The sequence below is a fragment of the Pyxicephalus adspersus genome, chromosome 12 (assembly GCF_032062135.1).
Source record: "Pyxicephalus adspersus chromosome 12, UCB_Pads_2.0, whole genome shotgun sequence".
Classification (NCBI taxonomy): domain Eukaryota; kingdom Metazoa; phylum Chordata; class Amphibia; order Anura; family Pyxicephalidae; genus Pyxicephalus; species Pyxicephalus adspersus.
Genome location: NC_092869.1, coordinates 40,432,888 through 40,446,140, shown reverse-complemented (window position 1 = coordinate 40,446,140; position 13,253 = coordinate 40,432,888). Strand labels below are relative to the sequence as shown.

The 13,253-nt window shown below is 40.7% G+C and overlaps 1 protein-coding gene across 1 annotated transcript in view; it reads left to right on the top strand.

Annotated features, from left to right (window-relative positions):
- AK7 (adenylate kinase 7) overlaps positions 1-6,340 on the top strand; it is a 15,815-nt gene extending 9,475 nt beyond the window's left edge. Inside the window, exons 8-16 of the mRNA XM_072427664.1 lie at positions 1,483-1,573; positions 1,665-1,742; positions 2,285-2,434; positions 2,762-2,890; positions 4,719-4,827; positions 5,036-5,164; positions 5,259-5,327; positions 6,058-6,255; positions 6,309-6,340. Of these exons, the coding sequence (XP_072283765.1) occupies positions 1,483-1,573; positions 1,665-1,742; positions 2,285-2,434; positions 2,762-2,890; positions 4,719-4,827; positions 5,036-5,164; positions 5,259-5,327; positions 6,058-6,255; positions 6,309-6,340 (985 nt within the window). The remainder of the gene's footprint in view (positions 1-1,482; positions 1,574-1,664; positions 1,743-2,284; positions 2,435-2,761; positions 2,891-4,718; positions 4,828-5,035; positions 5,165-5,258; positions 5,328-6,057; positions 6,256-6,308) is intronic.
- The last annotated feature ends 6,913 nt before the right edge of the window (positions 6,341-13,253 follow it).

Here is a 13,253-nt window from a genome sequence, read left to right as displayed (position 1 = left end):
CTTTGTATGTCCAGTCATGACCCAGATTTACCACTAAACCCCCTCTACCCTTTGTATGTCCAGGCATGACCCAGATTTACCACTAAACCCCCTCTACCCTGTGTATGTCCAGACATGACCCACATTTAACACTAAACCCCCTCTACCTTTTGTTTGTCCAGGCGTTACCCAGATATACCTTTAAACCCCCTCTACACTTTCTATGTCCAGACACGACCCACATTTACTACTAGACCCCCTCTACCCTTTGCATGTCCAGGCATGACCCAAATTACCCAAAACCCCCTCTACCCTTTGTATGTCCAGACATGACCCAGATTTACCCTTAAACCCCCTCTACCCTTTGTATGTCCAGACATGACCCAGATTTACCNCTTTGTATGTCCAGACATGACCCAGATTTACCCTTAAACCCCCTCTACCCTTTGTATGTCCAGACATGACCCAGATTTACCCTTAAACCCCCTCTCCCCTTTGTATGTCCAGACATGACCCAGATTTACCTTTAAACCCCCTCTCCCCTTGTTTAGTATGTCCCTGTATTACTGTTTTATTTTATCTTGTTCATGTCGTAACAATAATTTTTTTTATATCTCTGGTAAATTGCTAGCATAGTAAAATTCTTCCAGGAGCAGCTGATAGGGAAGATAGCTTCCATTGCTATAGACATCACCAGAACTACATCGTTCAAGAGCTCTTCCCCTATGCACAGTGTGTATGCAGGTTTAGAGGTGTCTAGGTAGCTAGAAAAAAATAAAACCTAATTTATTAAAGTTCTCCAAGACTGGAGAAGATACACTTTCATCAGTGAAGCTGGGTGATCCAGCAAACCAGGAATATTTATGTGTGGTAGGGAATAGATGGAGTTCTGCAGGTCTATAGATTAGTAAGGAGGGCTAACATATTAGCAGGGGTTTCAGTGCAGCAAAGGAAGTAAGGAGGTTTTTGTGCCTTTTATTTAGTATTTTATTGTATGTAACGCCAAAACTAACATAAATGTATTACTGTACAGAACTTTACTGTTCTGATTTCCCCCTGAAATTGCTATCAGCCTGAATGCTTCAAAATGTATTATTTTCTGAGTCACTGAATTGGATTAGGCATACAGAGAATGGAGTCAGAACAAAATCAGAACTTCTGAGCTGTGTCTGGGTCAGTGATCCTCAATGTATTAAAGCCGCTCAATCAGCATGACGGACACTTAGATTTAGGATTGTGCTGTATGTCAGAGCTCTGTAAAACTTAGGACTGTATGTGCAGACATACAAATTCTTTGGCAGGTAAAAAGCTCTCATCTTTGTATTACATCCATGTATTTGCCCGGAGTTCAGCTTTAAACTACACATCTTTGATTCTTAAAGGAGCAATTACAGTAAATGTATTGTACTACTGGTACTCAATGTAACTGCCCTCTTGATTAAAAGATCTGTAAGATCACCTTGAGCTCCACAGGTCCCTAATGCTATTATGAACTGATTGCAGCTCAATACAGAACATTGGAGACCGCAGGCCACGGACTCACTACCTGGTAGCGGTGGATGACGCCACTCACACACTGGAAGAAATTGTCAAGGTACAGATATTTTTAGATTTCTTAATGACGTCTTATGATGAGCATTCGGAATGTGGACACTAATGTTTTCTTTGATCTCGCTTTCCGGCAGACTATCAGCGTACATCTCGGCCCTGGGAAAGTTCAGAAGGTTTCTAAAGAAGCTGTGTTCCTGAATAAAGAACTAACAGTCAGTAATTTAGTCTTGTTATTTTATGCTCTAGTTTATGGCCTTAAAGCTAACCTGTCATTTACTCATTCAGAACAAAGCATTAGGTTTTCAGTAACGGGTTCTATTCTCAGCAGCAGTAGTACTTACTTTGTTCCTCTGCCATTGCATGCTGGGAGCCAAAGTACTACAGAGCATATAGGAATATGTTACAACACAGACAGGTGAAGATGGACCTATAGGTAGTTGCTGTCTTATGGGACCATACCAGTACTGACAAGGCAAACAGGGAGGCTTTTTCTGTTCTTAATGCAATCAACTTTAGGGATGGGGAAGTGGAAAAGCTGCCACCTTTCCTAGATTCCTATTGTGCCTAATGCATCTCTGCTAGAGAGCAGACTGCCACAAATGACCTATTTGTATCCATTGTTTTTGGAACACCATTCAGAAATTTGCAAGCCAGGTATTAGCACCCTTACAACTGTTGGGTCTTTGCTGAATAAGCTGTGACGCAGATCATTTCCAATAAGTATTTCAGTCATTAAGTCCTTGTTTTTTTTCAGCAACTGGAGATTGACCATTTACTGGTGAACCTGAGGATGGAAGCAGTGTTCCTGAAGGAGAATTTTACCATGAACTGGGTGTCTCAGAGTGGACTGGTGGAAAATATAGAAACCGTGGTTAAAGAGTTCAAGGAGAGTCGAGGACTTTTGGTATGAGGATTCAGATAGCAATCAGTTTTACAGTGCGATGCAGAACTCAACACATAATTGATTCATTTTACCTATTCACAATATAGTCAGGAAAATTGAACAGTATGTCTAAGGAAAAGTAGTAGTTACACATACCAGTCCAAATGTTGTAAATTCATTCACATGTGTTAGAAAGATGAAGACTCTATGAATAGTAGGTGTTTTATTAAAGTAACAGGTTGCTAGTTTTATCTGATTGAATAAAATTGTGCTATACTGTCAGTTAAAATGCTGCAATTGCTTTACAGGGTTCATGTTCTTAATTGTATTGTTTTTTCATATATTCAGCCCATTCGTATCTGTATCCTTGGTCCTCCTGCTGTGGGTAAAACAACAGTAGCAAAATTGCTATGCAAACACTACAAGCTGCATCACATTCACATAAAAGACGTCATCGCGGAGGCCATTGCTAATCTGGTATGTAAACACTGCTGCAGTCTGCAACAATATTCTATTTTATTACTCTATTATCTGTCTGCTGCATGTCTTGTTTTCTAGCATTGCTCAGCACAACACCTATCTCTCCCTGTGACCCTAACACTAACTTTCCTTGTAAATCCTACACTAACTCACTCTGCAACCCTAACACTGACCTTTCTTGTAATTCTATTCCATCTTGTAACTCTACCACTATCTCTAGCCCCCCTAGCGGTATTCCCTAGTGTGATTTGGGGTGGCTTTTACCTGCAAAAAGCGGTAATCCTGAATCACACTCAGGCTTGCCAAAACAGAATAAAAACCCCACCTACCTTCTTCCTTTGGTGTTCCTCAGGCGTCCTTCTTGTCCTTGCAATTCCTTGGGACACGTCTTCTTCCTTCGATCTTCAGCTGGCAACTGCAGAGACGTTCTCTGGGGGTTTCCTGGTGATGTCTGTGTGGGCAGGAGGCGTAGCGGGAAATTCAAATAATTTTGTAATGCATTCAATACAAAATAGCTGTATTGAGTCCAATACAAAGAAATCTTTATATAATATATATATATAATTATATACATATTATACATGCTACTGTACAGTTATATTACAGGTTTTAGTATTTTTATGCACCCTTGTTTTACCAGATTTTTTTTTTTATTTAAAGTTTTTTATTAAATTTATTAAATATTGGACATATTTCGGTGGGTTATGCCTAAGAATTATAAGCCTACATTGTAAAATAAATTTCTATGCAAAAGAATGTAACGCTTTTTGCGTAAAAATACGGACAGAATTAGAACGCTCAGGGGCTAGCACTAATTCTCACTGTGATTCTAAACCCCCCCCCCCTTCTTTAGTGCTGACCTTCTATGTAACCCTAACACTAATCCTTCTTGTAACCTTAACACTAACCTGTACATTTAACATTATTCTTTCCTGTAGCTCCAATACCAACCCTTCCTGTAACCCTAGCCCTCTTTGCAACTCAAGAACCAACCCTTCCTGCAATCATAGTACTAACCCTCCCACTACACTTCTCCTTAACATTGATGGTCACGGTGACCCTAACACTAACCAACCCTGCTATCCCAACCCGCTGTAAAGTTATCCTAACCCCTAGATTCCACACTTCCCTCTCCTGTGCTGGGATGCCCTGATACCAGCTTTGGAATAGGAGTGTTGACATTGACTGTTCTGACAATAGACAGTTCTGTTCCCCCAAAGCGTTGCATATTACATAAACATGCTTTTGGAACTGTGCTTTTCCATATGTTTAGTTATTGTATAAAAAAAAAAAAGATTTTCTAAAAAATAAGAGAGGGCAGTGCTGTAATAAAGATCATCTGTACTTACCTTCTTTACCTTTCTGATGTCACTTAACTGCTCCCAAACCACTGAAAGTATTCCATACTTCCATATCTGCATAGCTGCTTCCCCTGCCACACATTGAATTTCCTTTCACCAGCACATAAGTCACTACAAGATGTATAAACCATTGGAGTAAACCACTATGTACGGCAGGGGGAGCAATTATTTAACACATTAAGGATACAGGCATTGAAAAGGTTACAGTTTTGACTTTTTCCATTTTTCCAGAGAATTGTGGTCGAAGAGCTAGTCAACTCTTGCATTGTAGTAATATGTCAGTATTGCTATTGTATGAATATCACTGCAGCTGAATATCAACAATGAAAAATATCTATGATCTGTGATTTTTGGTTGTCTTGTAAGTCACAAGTAGACCAGGAATCCCCAATCATTGTCCCCTTTTAATCCAAGGCTAACCAGTCTGTCTACATAATGCAATGTTTTTTTTTCTTTGTGTAAAGGAAAGGCTAATAAATACCCCTCTAGAGGAGGAAGAGGAGGGGGAAGAAGGTCCAGAATCCTGGCAGGAGCTGTTGGACTCTGTAAAGGAGAACATGGAACAAAACGGAGGTATTTACTCTCTATGTGCACCAATACATTTAGACAGATATCTGTCACAGAAAGAGTCGAGGCTTTTATCGATGAAAAGGATGGGGTAGCTAGACCATAATATTATCCTTGATTTTGGAAAAGGATACCTGAGAAGCTCATGGTTTTGTAATAGATAAGCCTCAGAAAAGTTTTCCTATAATGTATATCATATCATATATGAATGCAGGGCGTCTAGATGACAGCTATGTGATCAAGTTCATGAAGGAGAAACTGAAGTCTATGCCTTGCCAGAACCAGGGCTATGTCCTAGATGGATATCCCAAGACCTACGATCAAGCAAAGGAGCTTTTCAACTGTACGTAAGAATCTTTCACTTTTGTCGAACATTGTAGGTGTTTCCTGTAAATGTACAAGATGTGATCTAGTGTACTATGTTTCTGGGTTTTTAGCGGAAGAAGGAGAAGAAGAGGAGGAGAGTAGGAGTAAAGCTCCACGTTTCGATAAAACCATCACTCCAGGTATGTAAATAAAAGAAACGTTAAGCAGAAACTTTATCCAAACAGCTAAATACACAATTGAGACATATGAAGAAACATAAGAAGAAAGAACAGAAGGTTTTTTGGCATGCAACAAATATATTTACTGTGAGTAGGCACAGCTTTCAACACATATCTTTACAAAATGTATTTTGGTATGGGACATATCAATGGCACTACACAAGTGAAATATAATAAGTGAGTATACAGTTAGAGCTTTATTTACTCAATGAGTCCATCAGTGTTATTCGCAGACGCTTTATTATTATTAATATTATTATTATTAATATTATTATTAATATTATGTAATATTACACAGTATTTATATAGTGCTGACATATTACACAGTGCTGTACAAAGTCCATAGTCATGTCACTAGCTGTCCCTTACAATGTTCCTACCATAGTCATATGTCTTTAACACAGTCTAAGGTCAATTTTGGGCAGAAGCCAATTAACCTAACTGTATGTTTGTGGATTGTGAGAGGAAACCCACGCAAACACGGGGAGAACCTGCAAACTCCATGCAGATAATGTCCTGGTCAAGAGTCGAACCTGGGACCTAGCGCTGCAAAGGCCAGAGTGCTAACCTCTGAGCCACCTTGCTGCAAAATACTTACATAAAATACTAAATAATTGCAAAAGTATGTCAGTGGATTGCAATCTACTCATGTTTGACTGAGCTTTGTTATTTCTTTTGTCAATGTTTGTAGACTATGTTATTTCTTTGGATGCATCTGATGAATTCCTTAAAAACCGTGTGATCAATCTGCCAGAAAGTGTGGTTGCTGGAACGCATTACACACAGGAGCGTTATCTCAGGGCCATAGCTACGTTTCGGGAACTGAATACTGAAGATGAAACTGTCCTCAACTATTTTGATGAGGCTGAAATCCATCCATCACATATCGGTATGGTATATATTAGTTTCTAACATTTTTCATGTCTTCCCTTACCTCTCCAGGCCAAGTCCCTAGCGGCCCCATATGCAAATAAAAGAAATATAGAGGGGTCCTGATTTATATCAGAGCAAAAGTTAATGTGCCACTCTGTTGTTTTAAACCTACTTATGCAATAGGTTCCCCTCCACTTCATGAGTTAGGTGAAAATGTAATAAGTGCTGTGTTGGCTGTGATGCCCCTTTATACATCATTGTACCCCACAGGGGGGCAATAGAACACTGACGCTTGGCTTCACCCGCTGCATGCTTGTTTTTGACCACTGATTCAGAAAATATCGAAGCCAAAGACAGAAAATAGGATTTTCAGAAGGGCACTGACTGCCCCTACTACCTTCTCAAAAGAGGTTTGTTTGTGGTTTAGGGTTTAGTTTGGGGAGTTCATTTAAGGTGCAGGGTTAAGTGTGGGGTTTATGTAATGTTAGGATTTAATTTAGGTTGTAAGGCTAGGCAGTGGGGGTAGCATTAGAGGTACAAAAAATGAGGTGTAGCGTTAGGAGTTGGGAGGTGATTGGACTGGGGGTTGCTTTGTGGCATAGGGTTACGGGTTAGCTTGAGATGTAGGACCAGGCGATAATTTAGGGTGCAGGGTTAGCGGTTCAGTTGAGGTGTAGGCTTAAGAATTCGGTTGTGGTGCAGGGTCAGGGGTTCGGCTGAGGTGCAGGGTTAGGTGTTCGGTTGGGGTGTAGGCATAGGGGTTTGGATGAGGGATAAAGTTAGGGATTCAGTTGAGGCGCAGGGTTGGGAATTATTTTGTGATGCAGGGTTGGGTGTTCAGTTGGGGTGTAGGCATAGGGGTGTAAGGTTAGGGATTCAGTTGAGGTGTAGGGTTGGGGGTTCTGCTGAGATGCAAAGATGGGGTTTTGGTTGATTTGCAGGGTTCTGGGCTAACTTGAGGTGCAAGATTAAGAGTTTGGTTGAGATATAAGCTTAGGGGTTAAGTTAGGTTACAGGGGTTAAGGGGTTACAGATTCAGTTGGGGTGTGGGGTTAGGGTTCAGTTGAGGTATAGAGGTTTAGATGAGGAGTGGGCTTAGGGTTTTGGCTGAGATGTAAGGTGAGGGATTTAGGAGGGGTGCAGAGTTAGGCTAAGGTGTGGGGTTAGGGGTTCTGTTAAGGTGTAGGCATAGAAGTTTGGATGAGGGTTAGAGTTAAGGATTCAACTGAGGTTCGATTTAGGGGTTCAGCTGAGGTGCAGGGTTAGGGCTTTGGTTGAGGTGTAGAATTAGGGGTTTGGTTGAGGGTACGGTTAGGGATTCAGTTGGGGTATAGGGTTAGGAATTCGGCTGAAGTGTAGGGTTAGGTTATGGCTGTCATTTAAACCCAGAACGCGGAGGGCGTCTAATGGCAGCAAGGATTTACTATAGGAAACTGAAGAAACTGTGGCTCCTAACTGAAGATTACTATTGCAAACAAAGCTGTTTTTTAATTTTACTCTTGCTGGGCTTTTTTATGTATTTTATTCTGTAATATTATTAAGTTAAACAGCTTTTGATTTTTTAATATACCTTTGGGTTTCCATCCAGCTGGAGTTCCTTTTTAAAATGGTGCAATTCACCCATGTAGCATTTTTTCTTATAATACAATTATAAGAATAACTAAACTATTTTTGCACTAAAAACAACTGTCAACATACGACAAAAATAAAACTGGCTTTGGTTATTATCCAGAAATAAGCACTTTATTCTGTCAGTGATCAAGCAGCTCACAAAGACTCAATCCACTGATCACCAGAGACAGCCATCTGATCTGCTTTCTGTTTTAATTTGTAAAGACACTTTCACCAAGACAGTTCTGGATTATATGGCTTTTATCACCCGTTGAAAATCATCCTAATTGCTTTTGAGAGGTTAAATTCTTCTGAAAACATGTGTAATACTACTTGTTGACCACAAGATGGTCCAGATGACTGCACTATCGGCAGAATATTTTAAACTGATAACAAGGTGTTTGCTTATTAGGTAGGTACAATGTACTATGGGCATAGCTGTCATCTGTGCCTAAATGCCAGAGACAACCCTGCAATATAAAGACAAAGTCCTTGTAAATTCTTACCACTGAAAGTGTCTCTTTTTTAAGTTAAAATTTAATAAACTTCTGGATTCTGTTTGAATGCAAGCACATTAAAACGTTTTAAAAATATCAAATGAAAAGTAATATTTACCAGGCTGTCATGGGGTGAGTCCAATTTTGGAAAGGTGCACTGAATGAAGGCTCCTCAGCACTCAATGCACTGGTGGATGCTGCCACCTCTTGCCGCACGGTGTGGTTCTACCAGCAAACTGCTACATTACTACCATGTGCCTGCAGAGATGAAGAGATTCCGCCAGGTGTAACCACAACATCAGGTATAGTATGACTCATTAAAAAATATACCTTACAATGCTAAATTTTCATAATCTGGGAAGATTTCTTGACCAATCCAACCAGATTCAATTGGACTTTCATCTCCAGTTACCTGGACAAAATCAGAGTTCCGATTCCAAGTGGAAATAGCTCTGATCCAGGTTGCAATCAGCTTTGGAACTATCCGACCACCACTAGCGACAACTTTATTTTTTTAAAAGGCAACAACCCTTCAATATATCGTCCAGAGTTAGGGACGTGATAAGCTTACAGGAGATATGCGGATGAACGTGCTCACATCTATGAAGTTGCGATGGTGGCAATGGCGGCAATTCCATGCATCAAGGTGTAAAGCACTGCACATCTGATGGTCAGGTGAGACTGTCTAGATAGTTAAGAAGTGTCTCTGTTGGCAGATTTGCCCTCTAATATTGTTCTGGTAAAAACTGTACACTGTACTATACATTGAAACTCAATTTTCTATCCCTTCTCCCATCTAATAGGTGTGAACTAAAAAAGGAAAGTGTACAATTTCAGTTGCACAATTACATTTGTTTCAATTATATGTAATATGGCACTGTATATTTTCTCCATCAAAACAAATAAAGGACTGTACATCTGTGCATCTGTGTCCATACATTAAAGTGTTATTCTATATTCTGAATGAGTAGAAAAAGGACATTAAAACAAGCCTCACTGACCTCTGTAGCTGCAGGCATGGTGGAGAAATTCATTTTCAAATTACACAACAGAATCAGAAAGATTGTTGTGAATCATGAGGACGAATTGTCCCATAGTACAAGCAGTTACAGAGGTCCATGGCGGCTCGATTTAAAGCTGAGCTCCATCCTGCAGCCTCGTACAGTTCACATGCTCCTCTTCTGTGCTGAAATGTCTCACTCTTACTGCACATTATATGCTTCTCCCAGTCTGCACTAAAAGGTCCAGAATTTACGAAAGAACTTCCCTCATGGCGGGAAGAGATCCTTTTAAATCTTTCCTTCCCAGCTTTATTGCCCTGGCCTACACCTTTCATTTATTTATAGTTCAGACATGCAGGAAGGGTATCTAATGTGGGTTTTACACCCAACTACTCCACACTGGTACCCAGCTATTAATAATTTTGATATTTGTATCTATTCCCAAGAGCCACCCACTGCTTGCATCAATGCAGTAATAAGGCAGGATGCTGTGATGGATTAAGGAAGCTGTGTACAGCAACCTGCCAGCTATATTATGCCTGCATTGCATTGAGCAATACAGAGAGCCAGGGATGCAACCAGTAGGTCTAATATAGGGGAAGTAATAAAAAAAAAGAAAAAAAGAAAGGGGAAGGGGCTTACATGCTTCTGCCAGCCCCTCCCATCACCCAAAATCGGTGCCCACTGTCTGGGTACAGGCCTCTACCTCTCCCCCATCAGCTTTGTGGAGAAGGAAAAGGGGAGTGTGGGTTTATTGGCCGCTATCTGTGCAAATCCGTCCCACCAGCCATGATGGGAAGGGGAACGGAAGGAGGAAGGAAAAGGGGGAAGAGTCTTTAATGCCCACTATCTGGGTACAGGCCCCTGCCAGTCCCTGCCAGCCCCTTCCACCAGCCAGGATGAGATAGAGAAGGAAAATGGGGAAGTGGGAAGGGGCTTCAGGGCACAGGCCTCTGCCAGACCCCCCCCCGCCAGCCATTTTGGAAAGGGGGGAGGTGAAGGGTCTTTTTGCCCACCATACTGACACAGGCCACTGCAATCTCCTCCCACCAGCCATGATTGCAAGGGGAAAGGATAAGGGCTTGAATGACCACCATCTGGGCCACTATCACCAGCCATGAAAGGAAGAGGAAGGAGAAGGGCCTGAATGCGCACTATCTGGGCCACTATTACCAGCCATGAAGGGAAGAGGGAGAAGGAGGGCGTGAATGTCCACTATCAGGGCACAGGCCTCTGCCAGCCCCTCTCACCAGCCAAGATGGGAAGGGTAAGGGTGTTTATTGCCCACTTTTTGGGCACAGGTGCACTTTAAGTGACTAATATTAGCAGAAACATAATTATTACAGGTTTACTTTCTACCCATGGAAATTTCAATCTCTAGGTCTGTTTTATGACTCGAAGAACAACTCCTTGATTTCTCAGTCTTTAGCAGAAACAAGAACTAAGTGACTCTGGAGGAATTTCCTTAAACTATTGTTTGTCCCCAGCCCGGCAGATGGGCTCATTGCAGCCAATTATCTCTATATTGCACGCAGGTCCCTGCCAAAAACTTACATTCCTAAGGCACTTAAAACGTAAAAAACACTTCTTTTTTTTTTAGGTGCATAAAGATCCTGCATTATTAAAGCTGAACGGTATATTAGATAATGTATCCCTGACTAATATGATTTTTCAAAATGAGTTTGATATAGGAATGGATTAGGGGATAGTTGGAGAACTTTCTTCGAGAGCAAGTTTCAAAATTGATTTTCAGAATCAGCTGGAGTTCGGATTATTCCTAAATTAAGGCCAGAGGCAAAAGAAAATAGATATTCTAATAAAGACATTAAAAGGGAAGAAAGGAAATAACACATTTCCCATCATTGCTTTGGAAGGGTTCTGCTGCCTCACCTACGTGTTTATTCACCGGATAGAACCCGAAAACAAAATTGTGATATATTGCAGCTTACCGGTCCATAGATGTGATGGCTGCATTAGTTTCCCTTTTCTAGGAATTTTTCAAATTTTTTTTTTCACCTGGTGATCCTGCCCATTCCAGGATGACAGCACTACCCCTTATGCAGCCCTTTTCAACCTTTTTAATATGGGGAACCCCATATATATTAGATATTGGTCTAGTAGGGCTTTATTAACTATAAATATATATATATATATACATATATATATATATAGTATAAATATACTGAATCTTGGGCAAAAACCCATATATATATGTATATGGATTTTCGCTCAAGATTCACTCCATTTTTAAGCAAAGTTCATACATTTTTCTATTTGGAATCAATTAGAAAATAGAAGAAAAACATTTACTTGTGATTCATACATTTTCCAACAGAATGCAATGTGAAAAATATAAACTTTTGATAAAAGTTGGGTGAATTTTGGGTGCCAGTTCTACCACTGCTGTTTAGCAGCCACAGACACTGCCCCCTGCTGGAAGAAGTGGAGGCAGCAGCCTAGAGAGTTGCACACAGGCTCTAACCAGGTGCATATTTGCATTTCCCTAATGCTGACCATACATAATAGATTTTTGCTGCCTGAGCTGGCTGATTGGGTGACAATCTGGTAGTCAAACAGCTATAATTGTAAAAATGTAAATTCAAATATTCCTTCTTTACAATAAATGCTTGCCCTCCATTGCACAACAGCTGAGATTTCAAACGGGGCTCATAGGAAAGTCATTCAATGGACTTGATTTATTAAAGCTCTCCAAGTCTTGAGAGAATACACTTTTATCAGTGAAGCTGGATGATCCAGCAAACCTGCAATGGATCTGATCCAGGATTCAAAACATTTGCTAGCAAATAAATGACTTTGAAGGAATACATTCCAGATTTGCTGGATCACCCAGCTTCAATGATGAAAATGTATTCTTTCAAGCCTTGGATAGCTTTAATAAATCAGGCCCATTCTACTAATTATTATGAGCAGAATTGCTATGTCAATCTGTATTACCAAGGCCATGATCTGCATTGAGTTTGTTTGCTGTGCTTGCATGTGTCTCCTATGGCTGGATAGTTGACTGGCATCCAACCAAACTTGTCCTACAATGTGGAATTAAATATTTGTAGTTTCCTATAGTGTCCTATATTTTTCTCAGATTGTGAGAATTATTGCTGGATAGGGGTGTAGGTATCAAGCAGAGGGCACCCAGATTTCAGATTATAAAAAGAGGCACATCTGAATTTCCCAAAAAACATTTTTTTTACTCATAGAAAATTGGAGTCTCAGCCTTCAGGATATTATATCACCAGTAACAACCAATTGTACTGAAAAATAGAATTTTACGCTGACAAAGAATTTAAAATAATTGAAAACCATCTCCTCTTTTTTCCCAAATTTTATTTGAATGTCTCTTTAAATTTGTCTCATTTGGCACGCGTCCTCCATTCTGAACTTCACGTTGCGCGGTGCCTGGTGTCTAGTGCGTTGCAGAGATTTGGCATGGGCGAAAGCCCTTGTTTGCATTTTCTGTCTGCAGTGAAGCTGTTAATAATGAGATTGATGATAAAGTTGTTGAAAAGAGACAGTTGGAGAAGGCTGCACTCCATGAGTGACAGAGGGCATGCCCTGTATTCGCAGCCAAGAACGCCGCCTCCAGCAGTGTGCCGACAGTGCCTGGTCACCGTGCCAAGACTGTTAGAAGGAGCAGGAGGAAAGACAAGCCTTTGTATCTCTATTAATACCGAGCTTCTGGGTTCATGAATAATAACACCCCAGCCCTTGTTCTCCCTGTGCCACCGACAACGCAACCTGAACGTGGCTGCCAAGGGTCCCCAACTGTCCCATAGTACTGGGGATTTATCCCTGGAAATGATCGTTCCTGGAAATGTATCTGCTTTACTATGGATTAACCTCACTGCAAAATCCAGATTTTATTTTGCATCGCAGGCTCGGCTTTATTA